The sequence below is a fragment of the Erinaceus europaeus genome, chromosome 18 (assembly GCF_950295315.1).
Source record: "Erinaceus europaeus chromosome 18, mEriEur2.1, whole genome shotgun sequence".
Taxonomy (NCBI): Eukaryota; Metazoa; Chordata; class Mammalia; order Eulipotyphla; family Erinaceidae; genus Erinaceus; species Erinaceus europaeus.
The window spans coordinates 75,812,808-75,832,329 of record NC_080179.1 but is presented as its reverse complement, the minus strand read 5'-3'; the positions used below and the strand labels follow the sequence as shown (position 1 = coordinate 75,832,329).

The window sequence follows — 19,522 nt, the reverse complement described above, 5'->3', positions numbered from 1 at the left end:
GGAGCGCAGCGGGTTGAGCGCAGGTGGTGCAAAGCACAAGGACCGGCATAAGGATCCCGGTTCGAGCCCCCGGCTCCCCACCTGCAGGGGAGTCGCTTCCCAGGCGGTGAAGCAGGTCTGCAGGTGTCGGTCTTTCTCTCCCTCTCTCTGTCTTCCCCTCCTCTCTCTGTTTCTCTCTGTCCTATCCAACAACGACGACAACAACAATAAAAAAACAACAAGGGCAACAAAAGGGAATAAATAAATAAAATAAAATAAAAATTAAAAAAAAAGAAATGTGAACACCAACCCCTCAACCCCCAAAAAAGACCCTCAGAAGGTTTTAGTGCCAGACTAGGGTCCTATCTGTCATTTCCACGGTTATCACTGAGGCTGGTTACTGCATGACCTTACGTTCCCGGAAGTCAAGTTGCCCTTTTTCTTTGATAAGTGAGAGACGGGGAGATAGAGACAGAAAAGGGAGACACGTGCAGCAGCACACTGCTCATGAAGCTTCCCCTGCAGTTCAGGACTGGAGGCTTGAACCTGGGTCCTCGAGCTCTATATCTTGTGTTCTACGGTGTGAGCCACCCCTAGTGTCCTATTTCTTTCTTATTTTGTTGGCGATACTGAATTAAGCTCTGAATGTTTAATGTACATTCCCTAAGCAACCACCTCTAGCATTAACAGACTGGAAGAACTGTTGTAACACCAGAATCACCAGCAGAAGTTGCTGCAGTTTGCCTGAAATGAAAGGCTAAAGTTAAATTTTTCCTCTTTCATTGAGTCTCCCACTGTTCACTGCTTAGTGGATATCAAGAGCAGAAGTTCCTATTGCCAGAAACCCCCACACCTCGATGCACAGTCACGAACGACTCACTTGAAATTACCTAGCAGGTGTAAATATATTGCGTCTTTGTTAAAAAAAGAAAAAATTTTTACAGCTGCTGAAGATTTTGTTTGACATTGTCATATCCATGGCAGGAAAATACAAGGACATGATTTCTCATAATTTGAATTGCAGATACATTCAAAGTTCAAAGAAAGAGGCAAGTCCAAAATGAACTAAAATGAAATTCAATGTCTGGTTTGTTTTTGGTCTTCTGCTAAATGAGAATACTGTGGCTTTTTGATTATTTATGATTATATAATTTGTATTGTGACTATAGAGTACTAAATCCTTCGAAGGTCAAAATTTCATAGAAAGTAGTGAAATGTATTTAAAATTTTTTTTAAAAAGAAGATGTATTTATTACGAGGGAAGAGAAAGACCTGATCACTGTCTAGCCTGCCATCTCTGTGGGGTCCCAGTATGCAAGTTGGTGCTCTGAGAGGCCGAGCTGTGTCTCTGGCTCTTCATTTATGTGTTTTAGAAATGTTACAGGTTTAGCAGAAGTAGTTTTATTTTACAGTGGTGCAAGAGGATGAACCCAGGTTCTTACACAGGTGTAACTCTGCTGAGCCACCTTGACCCAATTTCTTTTAGAGGCAGGAAAGAAATGAGGAAAAGGAGACAGAAGTAAAGAATTACTAGTAAACACATTTTTGAACATAAAACCCCCCCAATTTTTTTTTTTTTAACCGTAGCGAATGACCATCTTCTGGGAAGTACAGGTTTTGAACCTGCAAACTCTGTCTGTCTGTGTCCTAGTCCACAGAAAGAGCCACTAGCCCAGCCAGATCTCACAAAACCCCCAAATTTCTAATCTGTCTTAAAGAGTGTACTCTATGCTTGCATGTTTGATAAGGAATTAGTTGCTAGTGTACAGACAGTAAAACCGCATTTCTCATTGGGAATGAGTCTGAATTATCTCCTGGTATATCATTCCACAACAGTTACATAAAAGTACTAACTACATGGCATTAGTGGATCCCAGGGCCAAATGGGGATGCAGACTCAGTGCCTGCATTCCGGGCCGCCTTATTCTATAACTACCCTAGTGACACAAACTCATGCCTCCATATTTAGAACTTGACACGTCTTGCACACAGAAATTCAGGAGTCAGTGTTCATTGTCAACAAAATATATGGAAAGGTCATTCAAAGCTTTCTTTCTTTCTTTCTTTCTTTCTTTCTTTTTAAACCAGAGCACTGCACATCACTGCTTTATGGTGGTGCTGGGGATTGAACCTGGGACTCTGATGGCGTCTCATGCATGGAATGGTTATCTATATTGTACTAAATGTAAAGAGTCATGTAATTTCTGTTGAGAATAATTTATTATTACTCCATATATTATATAATAATATTTATAATATTTTTGTATATACATATATAAATATTCTTATTATTGAGAAGAACTCAATATTTTGATATTCTGCAGTCGCTGAAAGCACATATACAAAGCGCGACTGAGCCTAGCCAGGTGAACAAATCATTTGGAATGAACTGATAGGCGTCTGGAAAGACAGCACCATGGCTATGCAAACAACATTTATGCCTGAGTTTCTGCAGCTCTGGGCTCCATCCTTAGCACTACCGTAATTCAGAGCTGAGCAGTGTTCTGGTAAAATAATCAAATAAACAAATAAGTAAATAAAATAGATAAGTTTCTGTACAGTTAGAGTGGAAGAAATAAGGACGGTCCCAAATGAATCACAATAAATGGACTGACTGATGGTAAGGAGGGACCAGACTTTAGTTTAAAACTCATTAGCACCAAGTTAATAATGACCCTATAACTATAATCAAACTTATATCAACTGCCTTAAGAGGCTTATATTAAGCCATTCAAAAAAAAGTTATGTGATAGAACCTTAAGTTTAAACTTTAAGAAAATGAACTTGATAGATACTATAAAACAGTCTTACAAAAGAGCACAAGGCAGTATTCCCGTACTGTGGTTCCAAGACTATAATCTACCATGCTTTTGAATCATGAGCTTCTGTAAACAACAAAAGCAACCTCTGCTAAAAATGAGACAAAGCTGTTGTTTGTGAGCAAAGTTAAAATACATACGTAGATACTATTAGCAATTCTTTAAGTAGCCGCCAGCTGAGGCTCAGTGCCTGCATGATGAACCACCACTTGGGCAGCATTTTCCCCCTTTTTTTCAATTGTATTTGCTAGGACAGAAATAAACTAAGAGGGGAAGGAGAGACGGCAAGGTAGACAGTGTTTTACCACTCGTGAAGTGTCCTCCCTGACACGGGGGGAGCCAGGGGCTCAAATCTGGGTCCTTACTTATAGTATTATGTGCACTTAACCAGGTGTGTCACTGCCCGGACCCTCCTTTTTCTTCTTTTAAAAAAAATATTATTAGGTAGGACAGATATAAATTGAGAGGGAAAGGGAAAAGGACAGGGATAGAGAGAGAGAGAGAGAGAGGGAGGGACAGAGAGAGAGACAGAGAAGTACTGCTCGTGAAGCACCTTAACATGTGTACTCAACCAAATGCACCACTGCCCTGCCCCCTAAAGTGCTACTTAAAACTGAGAAGAAACAGGGTGAGTAACAAAATTTCCTAGGGACAAGTAAGGACAAAACTAGTAAGTATATTGCTAAGTACACTTACTGAAAGGTAAGTCACTTTTGAAGCTTCTGGGAATTTTTCACATATTATTGTAGAAATCAATTAAAAAATTTAAAACTAATCAACTCTTTATTATAATTGTGAAATGTATATTATATAATAAATTGATTTTAAATTAGTCTCAAGGTAAAATTGAAGTGGTTGAATGAAAAAAAAAAAAAACTGAGTTACACTTCCAGAACCTGTATATAGTAGTGGCAATTAATATTACAAAAGACAATTAGCTTGTCATTAAAATTTTATCAAATGGTGTAGTATAATGGCCTTTTAATTGTGCTGGAGCGAGAAATGCACTATGGCCTGAATGATATGGCTAGCTCTCAGTGTACGGGCTAAGTAATCAGACGTCTATAAAACAAAGCAATGCTCCTAGTTATATGATAAAATCTACCACTTTTATTTAAATTTTTTATTAGTAAATAATTCCTGACACACTTAAACAATACAATTTTATTGAGAGAAAATAAGAGTATTAAGATTGCCTAGCAGCTCTATATTCAATGTCATTAAGATAAGCGTATCAGATCTTAGAAATATACAAATATATAGGGACATATATAACTGTATATGAAAGAAACAAGTGTTTTACCGGCCCCATTTTATAGATGTCACTTTACTCAAAATAATTAAATTAATGGCTGAGTAAATACTATGTTTTATATGTGTAGATATATAAACATTAAAATATGTTTTAGGTCTGCAAGAAGAGGTTTTGCTGATTCTTTATACTTTAAACATCAAATATGTAAGAAGATATTAACTATAATAATCCAAAAATAAGACAGAGGGTAAATAATGTCTAATGTTAGGGACAACAATCTAATTATAGTCATAAACTTCAAGTCATGAGTAGGTGCTATGGGGAAAATTTCATGGAACTTAAAGTTCTTGACAAAGCTTAACATGTTTAAAAAATATTTAAAAATACAGCAACAAATTTGGAGTATATTAAAACTGAGCAGCTAAATGAATTTTTTAAATAAAAAAATCTGAGAATAGTTATTTTTGAAAAAACAGAGAGCTGGTATTTAGTGACATGTTTTAAAGGCCAGTATAAATCACTGCGATTTGGGGGCACAGTCGCAGAGAACTGTTGTTGGAAGGACAGACTGTCAACTCGGCTGCCTCACAGCAGGACTTTTGTGCTCCTCGAAGCACAGTCATGTTAGAGAAGCAGTAAGAGGCAGCAGTCTGTGACTGCACTTCAGCCAGGATGGACTTTCCTCGGTCAGAAGCGGCCCCAAAGTTTAAAATCAAGAAGCAAAGGTCACAGTGGGGGGCTGTACTCAATCTGGTTAGACTGGAGGAGGCTCCGCCTAACTCGGCACCGGCTCTACGACAGGGGGCCAGCCAAGAAGGAAGGAAGTCTCCTCAAGACCTGATTTCTTGAGACCACAACTTAGAGCAGGCCCCCCAGTCAAAATAATCATGTTCCTTGGAAAGACAGAATAGGCACCACTGGTGTCCATCGAAGGAGGACACTGTCTGGGGGTACCCTGGACATGCTTTGAAATCTCTGGGTTGCTTCTGCATCTGAAAAATAAGAAAAAAATAGCACAATGACAGACAACAAGTAAAGGAGAAGACAATCACCTGGCCTAAAAACTTTAGTCTTGTAAGAAATTAAGAAAGCAGGCAAACAGACAAAAAGACAAACACTTTTATCATTTGGAATGTACTATTCAGGCAATATAGCAGAGAAAAACACAAATGATTTTAAACAAAGAGATGGTCATAGGGGGGAAAAGTTATTTTTGGAGAGAAACTGGAGAAAAAACATTTAAGGAAGGGCCAACGACACAAAGATAAGGTGGAGTAAGAATTTAGTGTCCCATTCAAAGCTGAAAAGGGCTGGCTAATGAGAGCTGGTGTCATGAACTTGACTGATTTAACTGCCTTTGTGTAAGAAACCACCTCAGAACTTTGAGCTTAGGAACTTCCAACTTGCCTTGTACTAGGTCACAGGCTCAAGAGAGCAGGAACCTATTTCAACAAGCAGTTAAAAAAATAATTAATTAATTAATTTAAAAAAAAAACCTCTAGCATTTTTTCCCTGTTAATGACACACTTTTAAATGCAACAGTGCTAAATATCCATCAAAGTAAAATGCACTGAATAAAAAGTTAAACTTACTCAGAAAGATGTTCAGAAGTTGGGATACAAACAGAAACTGAAATTAGAAGAAAAGTTTTATATTTAAAATAGCACATGAAATATGGTAAGAATAATGACTTAGTAAAGAGGCCATACTGTGGTTGTCCAAAAATACTAGGATAAACATAAAGTAACACAACCATATGTACTTACCTTTGTCTAGTATAATTTGGCATGTATGCGTTTCATGTTGACTTAAGTGTGTAGCCATGTTATCTAAGCCAGAAACATCACTTACGAAATCACAATCAAGGCACACTAGAGTAATGCCCCTATTAAAAAAAAAAGAAGAAATCATACAAAAGCATAATCTTTAATGAAAATTTCTGTTCGAATTCAATGATTCTTCTTCCTTGATTTTCTATTTAACTTGTTACTTGCATTTTTGTCACATAAACTGATATAACTGGAGTGATTAGATAGGAAATAGCACAGCCATATCCAAATTGAGCTATTACTTATTTACAGAAAGAATCTTAACTTACAAACTTTTTTTCCTACCAGTTGCCAGAAGCTAGGGATCAAGTGCCCTACAACCCAGGCCTGGCTCCACTAATAACTTGAGTCACTTCAATATGTTGCTATCTGTGCTTCTGCCTGTCTGCAAAGTAAGGTTACAGCCTTCCTTCCTTCAGTGTATATTTAGCAAGTACTATGAAGCATCACAAATATCATCATGACTGGCAATAGTAGTGTTTTAGCAGAGTTTACAATCTAATATTACTTTGGGTAAGGAAAAAAGTCAGAAGGGAAGTGCAGTAATGGCCTTTATAGATCACTGTTGTAGCTGCCATCAGTTGTGTGACCTATGCCAAAGGTTTACCCATACATCATTTTGACCGAGTCTCACAACAGCCACCATCCAAGATGAATTTATTCTCCCTGAACATTGACATAACGCAAGCAGCTGATCACGGTGGAAGCCCAAAGCTTAAGTTCCTTGACATTACAGTAACTATCACAGGACCAGTAAGAGTTTTTAGCAAGAATATTCATAATGGCCTCAAAGTGAAAATAGCATCGCGTAACTCAGCAAAAGGAAAACAACGACTTGAATCTGTTATTTTTTTTTTTTGAAATACTCCAAAATGGGCAAAGACAGAAAGCAGACTAGAGGTTGCTTAGGGATAGAGATAGTTAAAAAATGGGGTGACCACTAATGGGCAGAGTTTCTTTATGGAAGAATGAAATGCACTAAAATTAACTGTGGTGATGGCTACACAGCTCTGTGACTGTAATAAGGACTATTAAACACACACATTAAATGTAAGACTATTGTATATAAAGTATAGATAAAATTCTGCTATATGAAGATTATTATATAAAGTTTTCAATAGAAACAAACAAAAGGATCTACTAGTTACCTGAGATTTTCTGAGTGCTTCTTAAAAATACAAAATCTTTTACTTGGGTGGTTACTATGAAAGCTAGAGAGACAAAAACAGTTCATTTTAATTTCACTATACAATAAATCATTGATTTGTAGCTATATATCAAGTCTATATTTGAATTCCTAGTTCTGAGCAAGAAGCTATGTAAGTAATAATAAAGTGACGTGTTTTACCCTGTCTAGCACTTACTTTATACCCCACTTAACCTTTCTATTTCTCATACGGCACCAGGAAACGACCCTGGTCCGCCCCCCCCCCCCCCCCGTGTATGCATGATACTACCAAGTGGCTTCCCCAGCCTGATTTAATTTTATTCTAAGAGATTATCATCAGAGTGAGGGAGCTGGAGGAGAGAGACAGAGATATCCAAGGACAATGCCACCCTTCAGGACTTGTCTTTGGTGTTGTCCGCAGCATTCCCACGAGTGTAAAGGATCAAACCCAGGACTTCACACCCAGTAAGGCACATGTGATCTACAGACGGAACCACCACCTGGTCCCTTTTTTTCTTTTTAATAGTTTATTTGATTGTTTATAGGATAGAATCGAAAGGAGGGGAGGGAGGCCTGCAGCACTGCTTTGGCTCATGAAGCTTCCCCTTGCAGTTGGGGGCTGGGGGCTGGAATCAGCGTCCTTGTGCGTGTTGACATGTGCATTCTATCAGGTGCACCACTGCCTGGCCCGACAACTATGTATTTTCAAACCACAAGTATGCCCCAAAGCATATTCTTATACGATCAGTAACTCACATATAAAATACTTAAGAGTTTCAAAAATAAGTAAAGCTTGTCAAATTAGTTGTTCCATCTGCTAATAGTTGAAAACAAGAACTCTCTTAAAGCAACATTTTTGCTATAGTATGACAGCTGATAGACCCCAAATAGCCAATATATCAAGAGAACAGTCTCTATCAGATAAAAGGTAAGCATCATGGATAACCCCCGGAAAATATCCTCAGAAGATCTCTAATAGTCACTTCTACAGTCTAGGGAATGAGTCTGAGATTTTATCTGATTTCCAAAGAAAGTGAACCAAAATGATCTGTATTTTTAAAATGAGATTTGAAAGCAACTTTAAAAAGCTATTTCTTTCTTCCTCAGGCTATTTGGGTTTATTTGATAGATGGAAAAATTATATTTAGGGTCTTTTTTGATAACTTCCACTTCTTCCTTCAACTTGTACTTTATTAAAACGTTGGAAAATTTTTACATTATAGCTGTATGGAGCTAGTTGAATTTATAGTTCACTGCAGATTTAAAAAAAAACTTTCAGAGCAAGGTGGTGACATACCTAATTGAGTGCACATGTTACAATGCCCAAGGACCTGGGTTTGAGCCTGTGGCCCCCAATATAGGGGAAAAGCTTTGTGAGAAGTGAAGCAGTGCTGTCTCCCCCTATGGTACAGTACCTCTGCTCGCTTGATTTCTGGCTGTCTCTATCCAATAAACAGAATAATAAAACATTTCTTCAATTAAAAAAAACTTTCTACCCCCTCTCTTTTCTGTATTTGCTACACAAATTTAATACTTAAGGTTTGTGCATGACAGAAAAGGGAGGAAGAAGCTGTAGCTTGCACGCGCACGCGCACAAACACACACACACACACACACACACACACACACACACGAAACACAACTTCCCTTTTCCCTAAAAAAATCTGCACATTAGAAACAATGTAGAAACAAATCCAGGAAAAGAGGTGAGTAGGTAAGAGCAATGTTAAAATAGAGGATTTTAAAATTCCCCACTTGGTTGGTTATATGACTGCACACAATTATTATAATTTATTAAGTTACTGCTTAATACGTGGACTTTACTGTGTATAAGCTATACCTTAATAAAAGTGGAGGAGAAAATATCCATCTGACTATCTGTTTAACATTTTCTTGAATTCAATTAAGCAGCCACTTTAATTCCTTGGGAACACTGAGGAATAACTTCTGAAACATGCAAAATTAACGACATATTTCCCTACTATTTAAAATAGCCTAGAGACTGATAATTTAATAAAGAGACAAATTGGGGTGAGGGAAATATCAATAATGATTATGCAAAATGCTTTGGTATCAGAGGTTCTAATACTCTAGATTCAATCCCAGGCACCACTATAAGCCAGAGCTGAGCAGAGCTCTAACCAACATAACAGAAAGATTAAAAAAAAAAAAATTTAAGGCAAGTGTTCTAGAATTCATGGTAGGGTAGGGGATATGGAAGAAGAAAAAGTAAATTCCCAATAAATGCTTGTCGGGCAACTAAGTAAATATTTGTGATGAACACACCCAATACTTAAGGTTGGTACAGGAAGGGGAGGAAGAAGCTGCAACTCAGAAATACAAAAAAATGCTTTCCCTTTCCCCTTTTTATGCAACACAGACAAAGTCCCGTGGCTACACAGAGGAAAGCGGTTGTGTGGATGACGCAGAAGCCGGCTGAAGGAGGTTCCTACTGCTTTTCTCCAGATAAAGCAAAGAACAACATAAGGAGAGATAAGTTTTAAAAAGGAATTTAAGGTGAAAGAGTTGAAAGGCAGTTAGGAATTAAGACACCCTGACACACACACACACACACACACACACACACACACATACGAAAATATCTGAATGGATGTGCCTACTACAACAGGAGGAAAAAGAAGTTGCACGAGGAGACAGAGAGGAGACTATCATAGTGGCCCCGTCATTCTTCTCTGATTTATGCGCCACGGTAACTTGAGTATCTCCCGCACTCAAATCATTTTGTCAGTAAGCACACTGCATACAGTTCCTTTTTTTTTTTTAAAGATAGAGACAGAGAGAGAAATTGAGAAAGAAGGGAGAGGTAGAAAGGGAAGGAAAAGAGACGCCTGCAGCTCTGCCTCACCACTCATGAAGCTTACCTCCTGCAGGTGGGGACCAGGGCCTTGAACCCGGGTCCTCGTACACTGTAATGTGTGCACTTAAACAGGTGCTCCACCACCCGGCCCACACTGCATACATTCCCTCCCAAAATCACACTTTTATTTTCAAGAACAGTTCATTGGTAGACAAGTCAAAGCAATGCTCAAAGCCATGCAGGTAATACAGACAGAGAAGCGTAGGTTCAAGCACTTGCCGTACTGTTTATCACCAGCATGCCATTCTTCCAAAAAACATAAACTCTGCAAGATGGCGAATTCTTTTAGCTGTGATTTAATTCCATTAAATGCAGAGAAAAAGCTTTCTGACACAACACAGTAAGGAATTCCTTGGAATATTTAACAGTACCAGAGACAACCCCAGTGTGTCATGTATACCCCGTTCCCCAACTTTTTTATGCTTCATATAAGTAGGGTGGAGAGACACCAGAGTCATGCAGCACCACCCATGGGATTCCTCTGTCCTTGTCTTATTTGGTGCCAGGGACTGCCTTTAGAGGATCTCATGTATGGAAAGTGTGCACCCTGTCCATCAGTCACCTCCCCACCCCTTGCATGCATTTAAACAACCAAACCCAGATGATATTACTTAACAAAAAAATCACTTAAAATTGACTGTTTAATGATGCTCCTTTTCAAAAGAATCTTATGCTTAAAAGGCTCCAACAATGTCAGATCTTTAATACCCTCCTTTGAGATTTTATTTCAAGTCTTTTACAGTTACAATGACTATTCTCTGCCATTTGTAAGGTTCTAGGTGATATAAACAAATAAATCATTTTTCTAAAAAAAAAATAGACACAAACAAAATTAAAGATAGAACAGATGAATGGTATAAATGGTATGCAACCCAGAACAAAGAAGGATTCCTGTGAGCAGCAGTGATGACAAGACACTTGGAAGAAGGCAAAGGAAAAAAGTACCCCAGGGACTAGCAAGAAGCAGTAAAAGTCACTGTCGAAAATGAGCATGGTAACTTCATTCTAGAGAAGAGTCAATTTATGGGCATGGGAGTCTTTGAAGGGTGGACTAGGGCAGGGATGAGACAAAAATCACTGTAGAACCAAAAATTAAGCTATCAAGTTTTCTCTTTTCCATTTTCGTCTTCATCAAGGTTTCAGCGTTCTAGGATGACTTTTTCAGACAGAGAAAGAAACAGAAGAAAGAAGTAGAGAGTGAAAAATGTCACAGCACTGAAGCTTTCCTCAATGTAGTGGCGGTCAGCCTTGGGACTGGGCCGTAAATACACATTACAAAGCAGCACACTATCCAAAGTGGGTTATTTAGCTGGCACATTATCAACTATTTTAAAGGCAGCAAGGATAAAGTCTGATTGGACTTCTTCCTTTTATTTGAAATATTCATGCTATTTAAATTTAATGCTTATTCACTTATTTTTACATTGACTTTAGTTATCAATAGTCATCAGTGTGTGATCAGGAGTTAGTGAAAATTAATGCTATGTTCCTAACTGTGACCATGGACTGTGAGCCACACTGACAGGGACTCAGAGGTCACACAGGCTCCAGTGCTAAATATGACTAGAAATGGGTCCTAGGTCAGATCCATGGGTTGAACAGTTAACAGTGTTTATATACTCTTCTCATATTTGGAAGCTACTCTCTGCCTTCATCTAGCTGCCTAGTCCTATTTTCAACTCGGACACCATCTCCCCAGACAATACTTTCAGCCCGCCTGCATACTAGCTATCAGGCCCAGGGAAAAATTATTAGCGTCACGGGCCACATGGAACATACCTAAAAAGACTCCCACATAAAGACTCCTAGTTTCATTTGCCCTATTCCCACGTCAGGTTGCCTGCTAATCGGACAATTTGCTTTATGTCACACTGCTTTTCAGCCTTAAGTTGCAGATGTTACCATGATGTTACCCTGACCTCCCTGGGTAGACAACCTCATCAATGCACCCAGAACCTAACTTCTCCAGAGCTCTACCCAACCAGGGAAAGAAACAGGCTGAGTGTGACGGGTTGACTTGCCAATGTCCATATTCGGCAAAATAAAAGTTAGACTTTCCATTTTTCCTTCCGTAAGGAATTTTGGTCCCTATTCCTAGAGAGGGAGAAAGAACAGGGAAGCTTCCAATGGAAGGGCTGGGACACTGAACTCAGATGCTGGAAACTGTGTGGATTTGTACCCCTGTTATCTTACAATCTTGTTAAGCATTATTAAATCACTAATAACAGTGTAACTCTGTTACACTGTTGGTAGGAATGCAAACTGATGCAGTCCCTTTGGAGGACTCTATGGAGAGCCCTTAAACAAATAAGAACAGAATTACCTATGGGAGGATCTCACTCTCAGGCAGAAGTTGAAAAACAAGATCGGAAGAGAAAACACAAGTAGAACCTGAACTGGAATTGGCGTATTGCATCAAAGTAAAAGACTCTGGGGTGGGTGTGGGGTAGGGGGGAGAATACAGGTGCAAAAAGGATGACAGAGGACCTAGTGGGGGTTGTACTGTTATGTGGAAAACTGGGGAATGTTATGCGTGTACAAACTATTGTATTTACTGTCGAATGTAAAACATTAATTCCCCAATAAAGAAATAAAAAAAAAAAGAATTACCTTATGATCCAACAATACTACTCTTGGGTACTCAAACTAATTAGAAGGGACATATGCATCTCTAAGTTCATAGCTGCATTATTCACAATAGCCAAAGAGGGGAAGTAACCTAAATGCCATGATCTGGTTACAGAAGTCATGGAATATATATTCCCTAGAATACTACTCTACAATCAAAAAGGATGACATTGTTCTTTGGGACAAAATGGATGGAACTGGAAGTGATTATGCTTAGCAAAGTAAGGAAAGAAACGAAAGGCAATTACTGGGTGATTTCACTCACACGTGGAATCTAGAGACCTGATACACTTGAACTTGGGGGGAAAAAAAGCAAGCAAAACTGTTTCTAGGACTTGTAAGAACTATGATGGTTATCTTTGGGAGGTGGGAGAGTGGGGATATCCAACTTTGGTGGTGGACAAACTATTAATAAAGTAAAAAAAAAACTATACATATTATAAAAAAATTATTTAAGGGCTGGGGAGACTAACAGTTATGCAAAAAGTCTTTCATGCCTGAGACTCTGAGTCCCCAGGTTCAATCCCTGGCAAAGAGGCAGCGAGAACGTGAAAAAGACCACAAAACCAAAGCTTCCCACAGTGTCACGGGCCAGGCAGAATTCTTTGATCCTACCTTTATATTGTCCCCGGAGCTTCACTAGCATTTTGCACCTACATGACTTCACTCCTCCCAACAGATTAAAAATAAAATTATTTTTCCCAGTTAGACAGTGAGAGACAGACTGGGAAAGAGATAAAGAAGGAAAAGTGACGGTTCCTCTAACGGTTCCACTGCTCATGAAGCCTCCTTCCTCCCTCTATATGGTGTTCCCATGTGGTGGTCAGGTCTGCAAGCATCCTAAGAGTGTGCTAGACTAGTCGGGCTAGACTAGTCTCCTGACCCCTCTCTGACTTATTTTACTATTACTTTACACAACGGCTGGGGAGGTGGCACAATGTGTGCTAGACTAGCTGCGCTAGTCTCGTCTCCTGACCCTCTCTGACTTATTTTACTATTACTTTACACAACGGCTGGGGAGGTGGCACAATGTATAAGGTCCCAAGTTTGATCCCCGGCATCACACATCATGATTGTTCTGCATTTTCTAAATCTCTCTGATGAATAAATACATCTTTGAAAAAAAGATTTATTTACAAAAAAATCTAACAGCCTGAGATTTGTAAGTAGGGGCTGTTGAGAAGAATCCCCAACACCTTATATGACAGAGGGAATCAATATTCTGGTTCTTTTATTCTCTCTCTGTAGTAAATGAACAAAATCTTTTTTTTTTTTTTTTTTTTAAATCTATCTTGAATAGCCTTACTAATTAGATATAAATGATATAAATGAAAATATGGTCTGGTAAGGCTTTCTCTGCACAGAATAGATACCAGGTTCTCTACAATGAATGAGTTAAATGAAAAAGAATTTCAGCAGTGACATTATAGCGGAATGGCCTCTCATTTCAGTGGACAATGCAAGGACGAATGGCTTAATGGCTAGATAAACAGATACATGGATCAGGGAAAGACAGGGAAACAGTAAGACCCAATAAAGTTGCCGCCATTATTTAGAATCTTAAAATCTATGTGTCTGCTTTAAAGAAGGTAAATCTTATGAAATTACATGTGTTTGTTTGGTAAATATTAATCTTTTAAAGCTGTTACCTAGGTTTAAAAACATTTAAATTTTGGCCCAGGAGGTGGCACAGTGGATAAAACCTCTGACCCACAACCGTAAATTCCTCCTTCGATGCCCAGCATCACATGTGCCAGCTTATATGCTGCCACTCTTTCTCCCTTTCTACGTCATAAATAAAAAATATTTTTGAAAATAACTTAAAATTTTATCTTTGGAAATAGCCAACTCTGAAAATGTTATGCCAAAATCAATTCCCATAGAAAAACTATTCCCCTAACAAACCTGTACTGGTCACATCAGTCTGCTGCCACAATTTTAGTTCTAGTAATTGTGTGACTCACCATGCTGTAGACAGCATCAAGAATTATCTTAGAAGTTCCTTATCACACACCTTTAATTACCACAGAATAAAAATTGGTTCTAATAAGATAACTTTTCAAAAAACAAACTTGCTGAAATATAATTTTAGTTGGTGATTATATATTTAAAGTTAGTGACAGAGAGGCAGGGAGAGAGAAAGACTAGCCACAGTACAGAAGCTTCCTTCGATATGTTGGGGACAGGTTCAAAATTGGGTCACATAGGAATTAAAACGTTTGACTCATCTTACCTCATCATATGATTTACGTAGGCTTTGCTACAGCTAGTGTTATATCTGCAGAAACTGCAGTGGACATATGTAGGAAAATGATTTGAAAAATCTTTGACTTCTGAACAGCATTCAATACACTTATGGGTTCCTGGACGAGACCTTAGGAGACATTAAAAAAAAAAAATGATAGAAAAGTCATTAAAAAAAAATAATTAGGATTGCTCTTACTAATGTTGTGTTAATTAAAGCCAATGTGTTTCATTTAACATCTTTAAGTAGAGATTTGTCATTTGAAAAACTGCTATGGAATAACAAGCTAGAATAAATGTAAGAATCTAAGACAAAATTAACATTTCTCACTGGACTAAAAGAGACTAAGTTAACCAAATCAAACATTCTAAGACCTAAGCTTACACATAATACCAGAGTAACAGATAAATACTGTAGAAAAAACAAAACAAAACAATTCAAGTACTGATGAGCAGCTGGGAAAAAAAACAAAACAAAACCAAACCATACCTTACACTTTACTATTTGCTTGATCTTCATATTATAAATGTTATTCATATTATAAATTAATGTTCAAAGAATTAGTTAGTAGACTAAATTTATATCAAATAGGGTCTTCATACATAAAATTAAGTTAGTATTACATATCAGAAATAAGCATTACCTTAAGTTCCTCAATGCTGTATTGACTTTACTTTTCTTACTGCTATTTGCCAGTGTGCTTAGTTTCTTTTGCACATGAGAGCCTTTGGATTTGCCTTTGGGCTTGTTCTCACCAGGTTTACTTGCACTGGGCTTACTTGCACTGGGTTTAGTCATGTCAGGTTTACTCATATTGACTTTAGTGGGATTTTTGGTGGCAACGATCTTCGTCTTGGAGGTGAAAGCTGAAGGGTGGACGTGCTGGCACAGACGGAAGGTGTAGCTGAAGATCCTGACTGAACAGGCCCAACTGAAGCTCGAATTGTGACCTAGAAACATGAAGAAAACACCTGCTTTAGAAAATGGAGTGTTGCACCAGGATAAAAACAGCACTGTATAACAACAACAAATTAAACTAGTAACTATTTTAAGAAGAGAAAGTATAAACTACAATTGAATGTCTACCATTTATTCTAAATATTCATGCTCATTAAATGAAATTAAATTTGTTATTCACTTGTAATATACATTTTATATTGATTTCAGTTATCTATTAACAGTTATTAATGTATAATTAGAAGTTAATACAATTCACATGAATACCCAAAGAGCACACCCCATAGCTGTTTTTATGCTTATAAAGGAATTCGCATACATGCCAAAATGTAGACCATCTGAATAACATCTGAATAAACCATTCCAGATAGGTCTGTATTTTCCCTTGAGATTTATAAAACAAACAGATCTGCTGTTAAGGTGACCTCCTTCCAGGGGCCCAGGGGGCAAGATTTATGTTTACAAAGACTATGGGAGGGGCAACATCAGTTCGTTATACTGTACGAGCAGTTTAACATTATTTGAACCTTCCTTAAAAGGAACTCATTTATGTATTGCTCAGAGATTATATCTGCTGTTTGACAACAGAAAGCCAGTGCCTACCGACATTCTTGTCAATCACTTCATTCTACTCCACAACGTATACTGGAGAGATAGCTTATGAGGTGATCCTCTAAAATACACGTGCTTTGGATTACACAGATGCATCGGGCCAGGAATCAACTCTGAAATTAGGTCCTACTCCTTCCTAGGTGTGTGAACTTGAATATGTAAGTTACCCTCTAGCTTCATCATGTTGAAAATGGGGCAACACCTGCCTTGTCTACCTCACTAGAACGCGGCCTGGATTCAATTAACAGAGCACATTAACAAAGCATTCTCAAAGCCTAATTCTAAGGCGTTATAAAATATTTAGTATCATTAATATAATTGTTACTATTATTAATTATTAACAAGGGAAAGTACGAGACAGTACTGCACTGCTTACATTGGTGTTGTGTATGTCTAGTCCCAGCATGGGGTGAATGGGCTGCAGGGAGGACGCCGGATGGCTTCTCTTGCTCTAGGTCTTCAGAGCACGGCTTTACACTTTTATTATTTAATTCAAGTAACAGACACACCCACATTCAAAGGGAAGTACCCAAAGCCAAACAGAAATGTTTTGGGGTAATTTCACTTTGGATTATCCAAGTCTGTTTCCCTCCACTGGAGCAGATATTCAAGAGCTGACTGTATGTAAGAAGCTGGAGAAAACAGATGCATATAAGGCAACAAGGGCAAAGTGGTTACAGCCGTCAGCATGCAGTCAGACCTGTGTGTGTGTAACAATATCACGCTATCTAGCAGCTAGCAGCAGCACCTGCCTCTCTGGGCAGGCCTGGTATTAACAACTCCAATGCACATCTGAGGACCAGTGGCATTTAAAAGGGGTTACCCCAAATGTTGAAAATACAAACATCATTAAAACAGGAGTCCGCATGGCAAGCATCTTACAGTTTTAGAACATGAAAGTAGCATATACTGTCAAGTGGAATAGCTAATAAGAGTAATAATAACAAACACTGATATAATACTGACACAGCCCACCAACTCAGGGAACAGTTTACCTAGCTGCACTTTTCAAAAAAAGGAATATCACTCCAGCATAGCGCACATCACTAGTCAAAAACCAAGGAGCAGGTTTTCTTTTTCTGAACATAATTAGTACCTAGTCTTTACAAAAACCAGACATTGCTGGGGAGGTAGCGCCACGAACAGTGCGACAGATTCTCATACTTGAGGCACCAGAGCTAAGCATCGCTCTCGTAAAGAAAGAAAACCAGACGTCATTCTAACTGATATTCAACAGATGAAATAAAATAAGACTGGAATTTAGCTCTCATAGAAGATTTTAAAATACAACTAATCTGGACTCACTTTTGTTCCAGGAGGCAACCCTTCTAGTTGCTTGGGCTTGATAAATGTTCGATGATGCTGAGTCTTATGATCCATTTTCTCTTTGCATGTCAAAAACTGCAGCCTGCATTTTGTACAGCGATGTATTCCTTTTTTCTATTTAGAGAAACAGAAAAGGGAGCAAAAGTGATTTCTATAACCACAATTCCTGTTTTATAACACTGTGATGTGATCTTATTGTTTTGTTTTTAAATATTTACTCATTAAGAATGAAAGAGAGAACAGAGAGAGACTGACAAAGAGAAAGAAAGAGACATACCAGAGCACTGCTCAGCTCTAGCATATGGGGTGTTGGGGACTGAACCTGGGATCTCAGACTCTCAGGCATGAAAAGTTTTTGCATTAATATTGTGCTGTCTCCCCAGACCTTACTTTTGAAATTAGTATTTTACATCTCCCATCATAAAAAAAAATAGCAAAATGTTATTTTACTTAAAACAAAAACACTCTTTGTAGTAGTGTTTGGGTTTCAACAATGTCTATACATATTTGAACATGAAGGCAGTATTAAAACATAATGAACTCCACCAATGTGTCCTGGAGCCCCACTTCCCCTAGGTCCCTACTCCACTAGGGAAAGAGAAAGACAGGTTGGGAGTAATGGATTGACCTGTCAACGCCCATGTTCAGCGGGGAAGCAATTACAGAAGCTAGGCCTTCCACCTTCTGCATCCCACAATGATCCTGGCTCCATACACTCAGAGGGATAGAGAATAGGAAAGCTATCATGAGAGGTGATTGGATACGGAGTTTTGGTGGTGAGAATTATGTGGAACTGTACCCCTCTTATCCTATGGCCCATTTTATAAATAAATAAAAAACATAATAAATATAATTACAGTGTGAATTTTTTTGATTATAATTTTTAGGTATTTAGATACAGTACTGTGAAATGAGGTACATTATTTTTTCCTAGGAAAAAGATAAATTCTTTTCAATTTTTGTTATTTTAAGTTGATTGTCAAGTTGGGAAAAATACTTAGGTATGCATTTCAAAAAAAGGTTTTCATGAAATGGCAGTAGAGAAAGCAAGGGGGGAACACAGGGAGATCTGAAGACAAAATGAGGGAGGCCTGGGGAGGGAGGCGAAGCAGTGCCATACAGGCAGGCGGGATAATTTGGTACTGGTGGAGAGAAGTGAAAATGCATCCTTGTAACAAGTCCTGTAAGTTCATATTTCTTCAATAAGGTGGCTAAAGAAAGATGAAAACATTTTTTTTTTTTAAATAAAGAGAAAGTGATAGAAGCAATGCTGTCTAATGGGACCTCCCACTATGATTTGCTCCACTATCCAGTGTGGGAGCCACTAGCTATTACAGTTATTGATGATCAGTCACAACCAAGAAGTGAACTTTTATTTAAATGTCACGTCACAGGCAAGTTGGTGGTTACTACACTGGGCAGTGCGAATTCACAATTACCAATGGGAGCATCGTCAAAGCAGCTCACTTGGCTAGTGCGCTGCTTTGCCGTGCGTGAGACCCAGGCTCAACACTGGCCTCCACTGCACTGAAGACAGCTTTGGTGCTGTGGTGTCTTACAACCTGGCCCACAATCTAAAGAATAAAAATAACCGATGCAAATCTATTTAGTGATTTCTCAATCACTCAAACTCAACCCTGCTATTACTCTACAAAAGAGAACAGAACTCAAGAGAAACCCAAGTTATTTCCCCATAGCTAGTTAGTGACATTGCTAGTCAGCTGGTCCACTATTTTTTCATCTGTAAAATGCCAAATTCAATCTCTAGCTATGTACCTTCATTAATTTAAAATGCATATACATTGAATATATATACTTTTAGACAA

At 38.3% G+C, this 19,522-nt stretch overlaps 1 protein-coding gene across 1 annotated transcript in view; it reads right to left on the bottom strand.

The window, feature by feature from the left end:
- Positions 1-19,522, bottom strand: part of ZNF280D (zinc finger protein 280D) — a 107,953-nt gene that overhangs the window by 18,184 nt on the left and 70,247 nt on the right. The window contains 7 exon segments of the mRNA XM_060178188.1: positions 5,646-5,682; positions 5,820-5,938; positions 7,031-7,093; positions 14,790-14,930; positions 15,445-15,655; positions 15,658-15,751; positions 17,676-17,810. Coding sequence (XP_060034171.1) covers positions 5,646-5,682; positions 5,820-5,938; positions 7,031-7,093; positions 14,790-14,930; positions 15,445-15,655; positions 15,658-15,751; positions 17,676-17,810 — 800 coding nt within the window.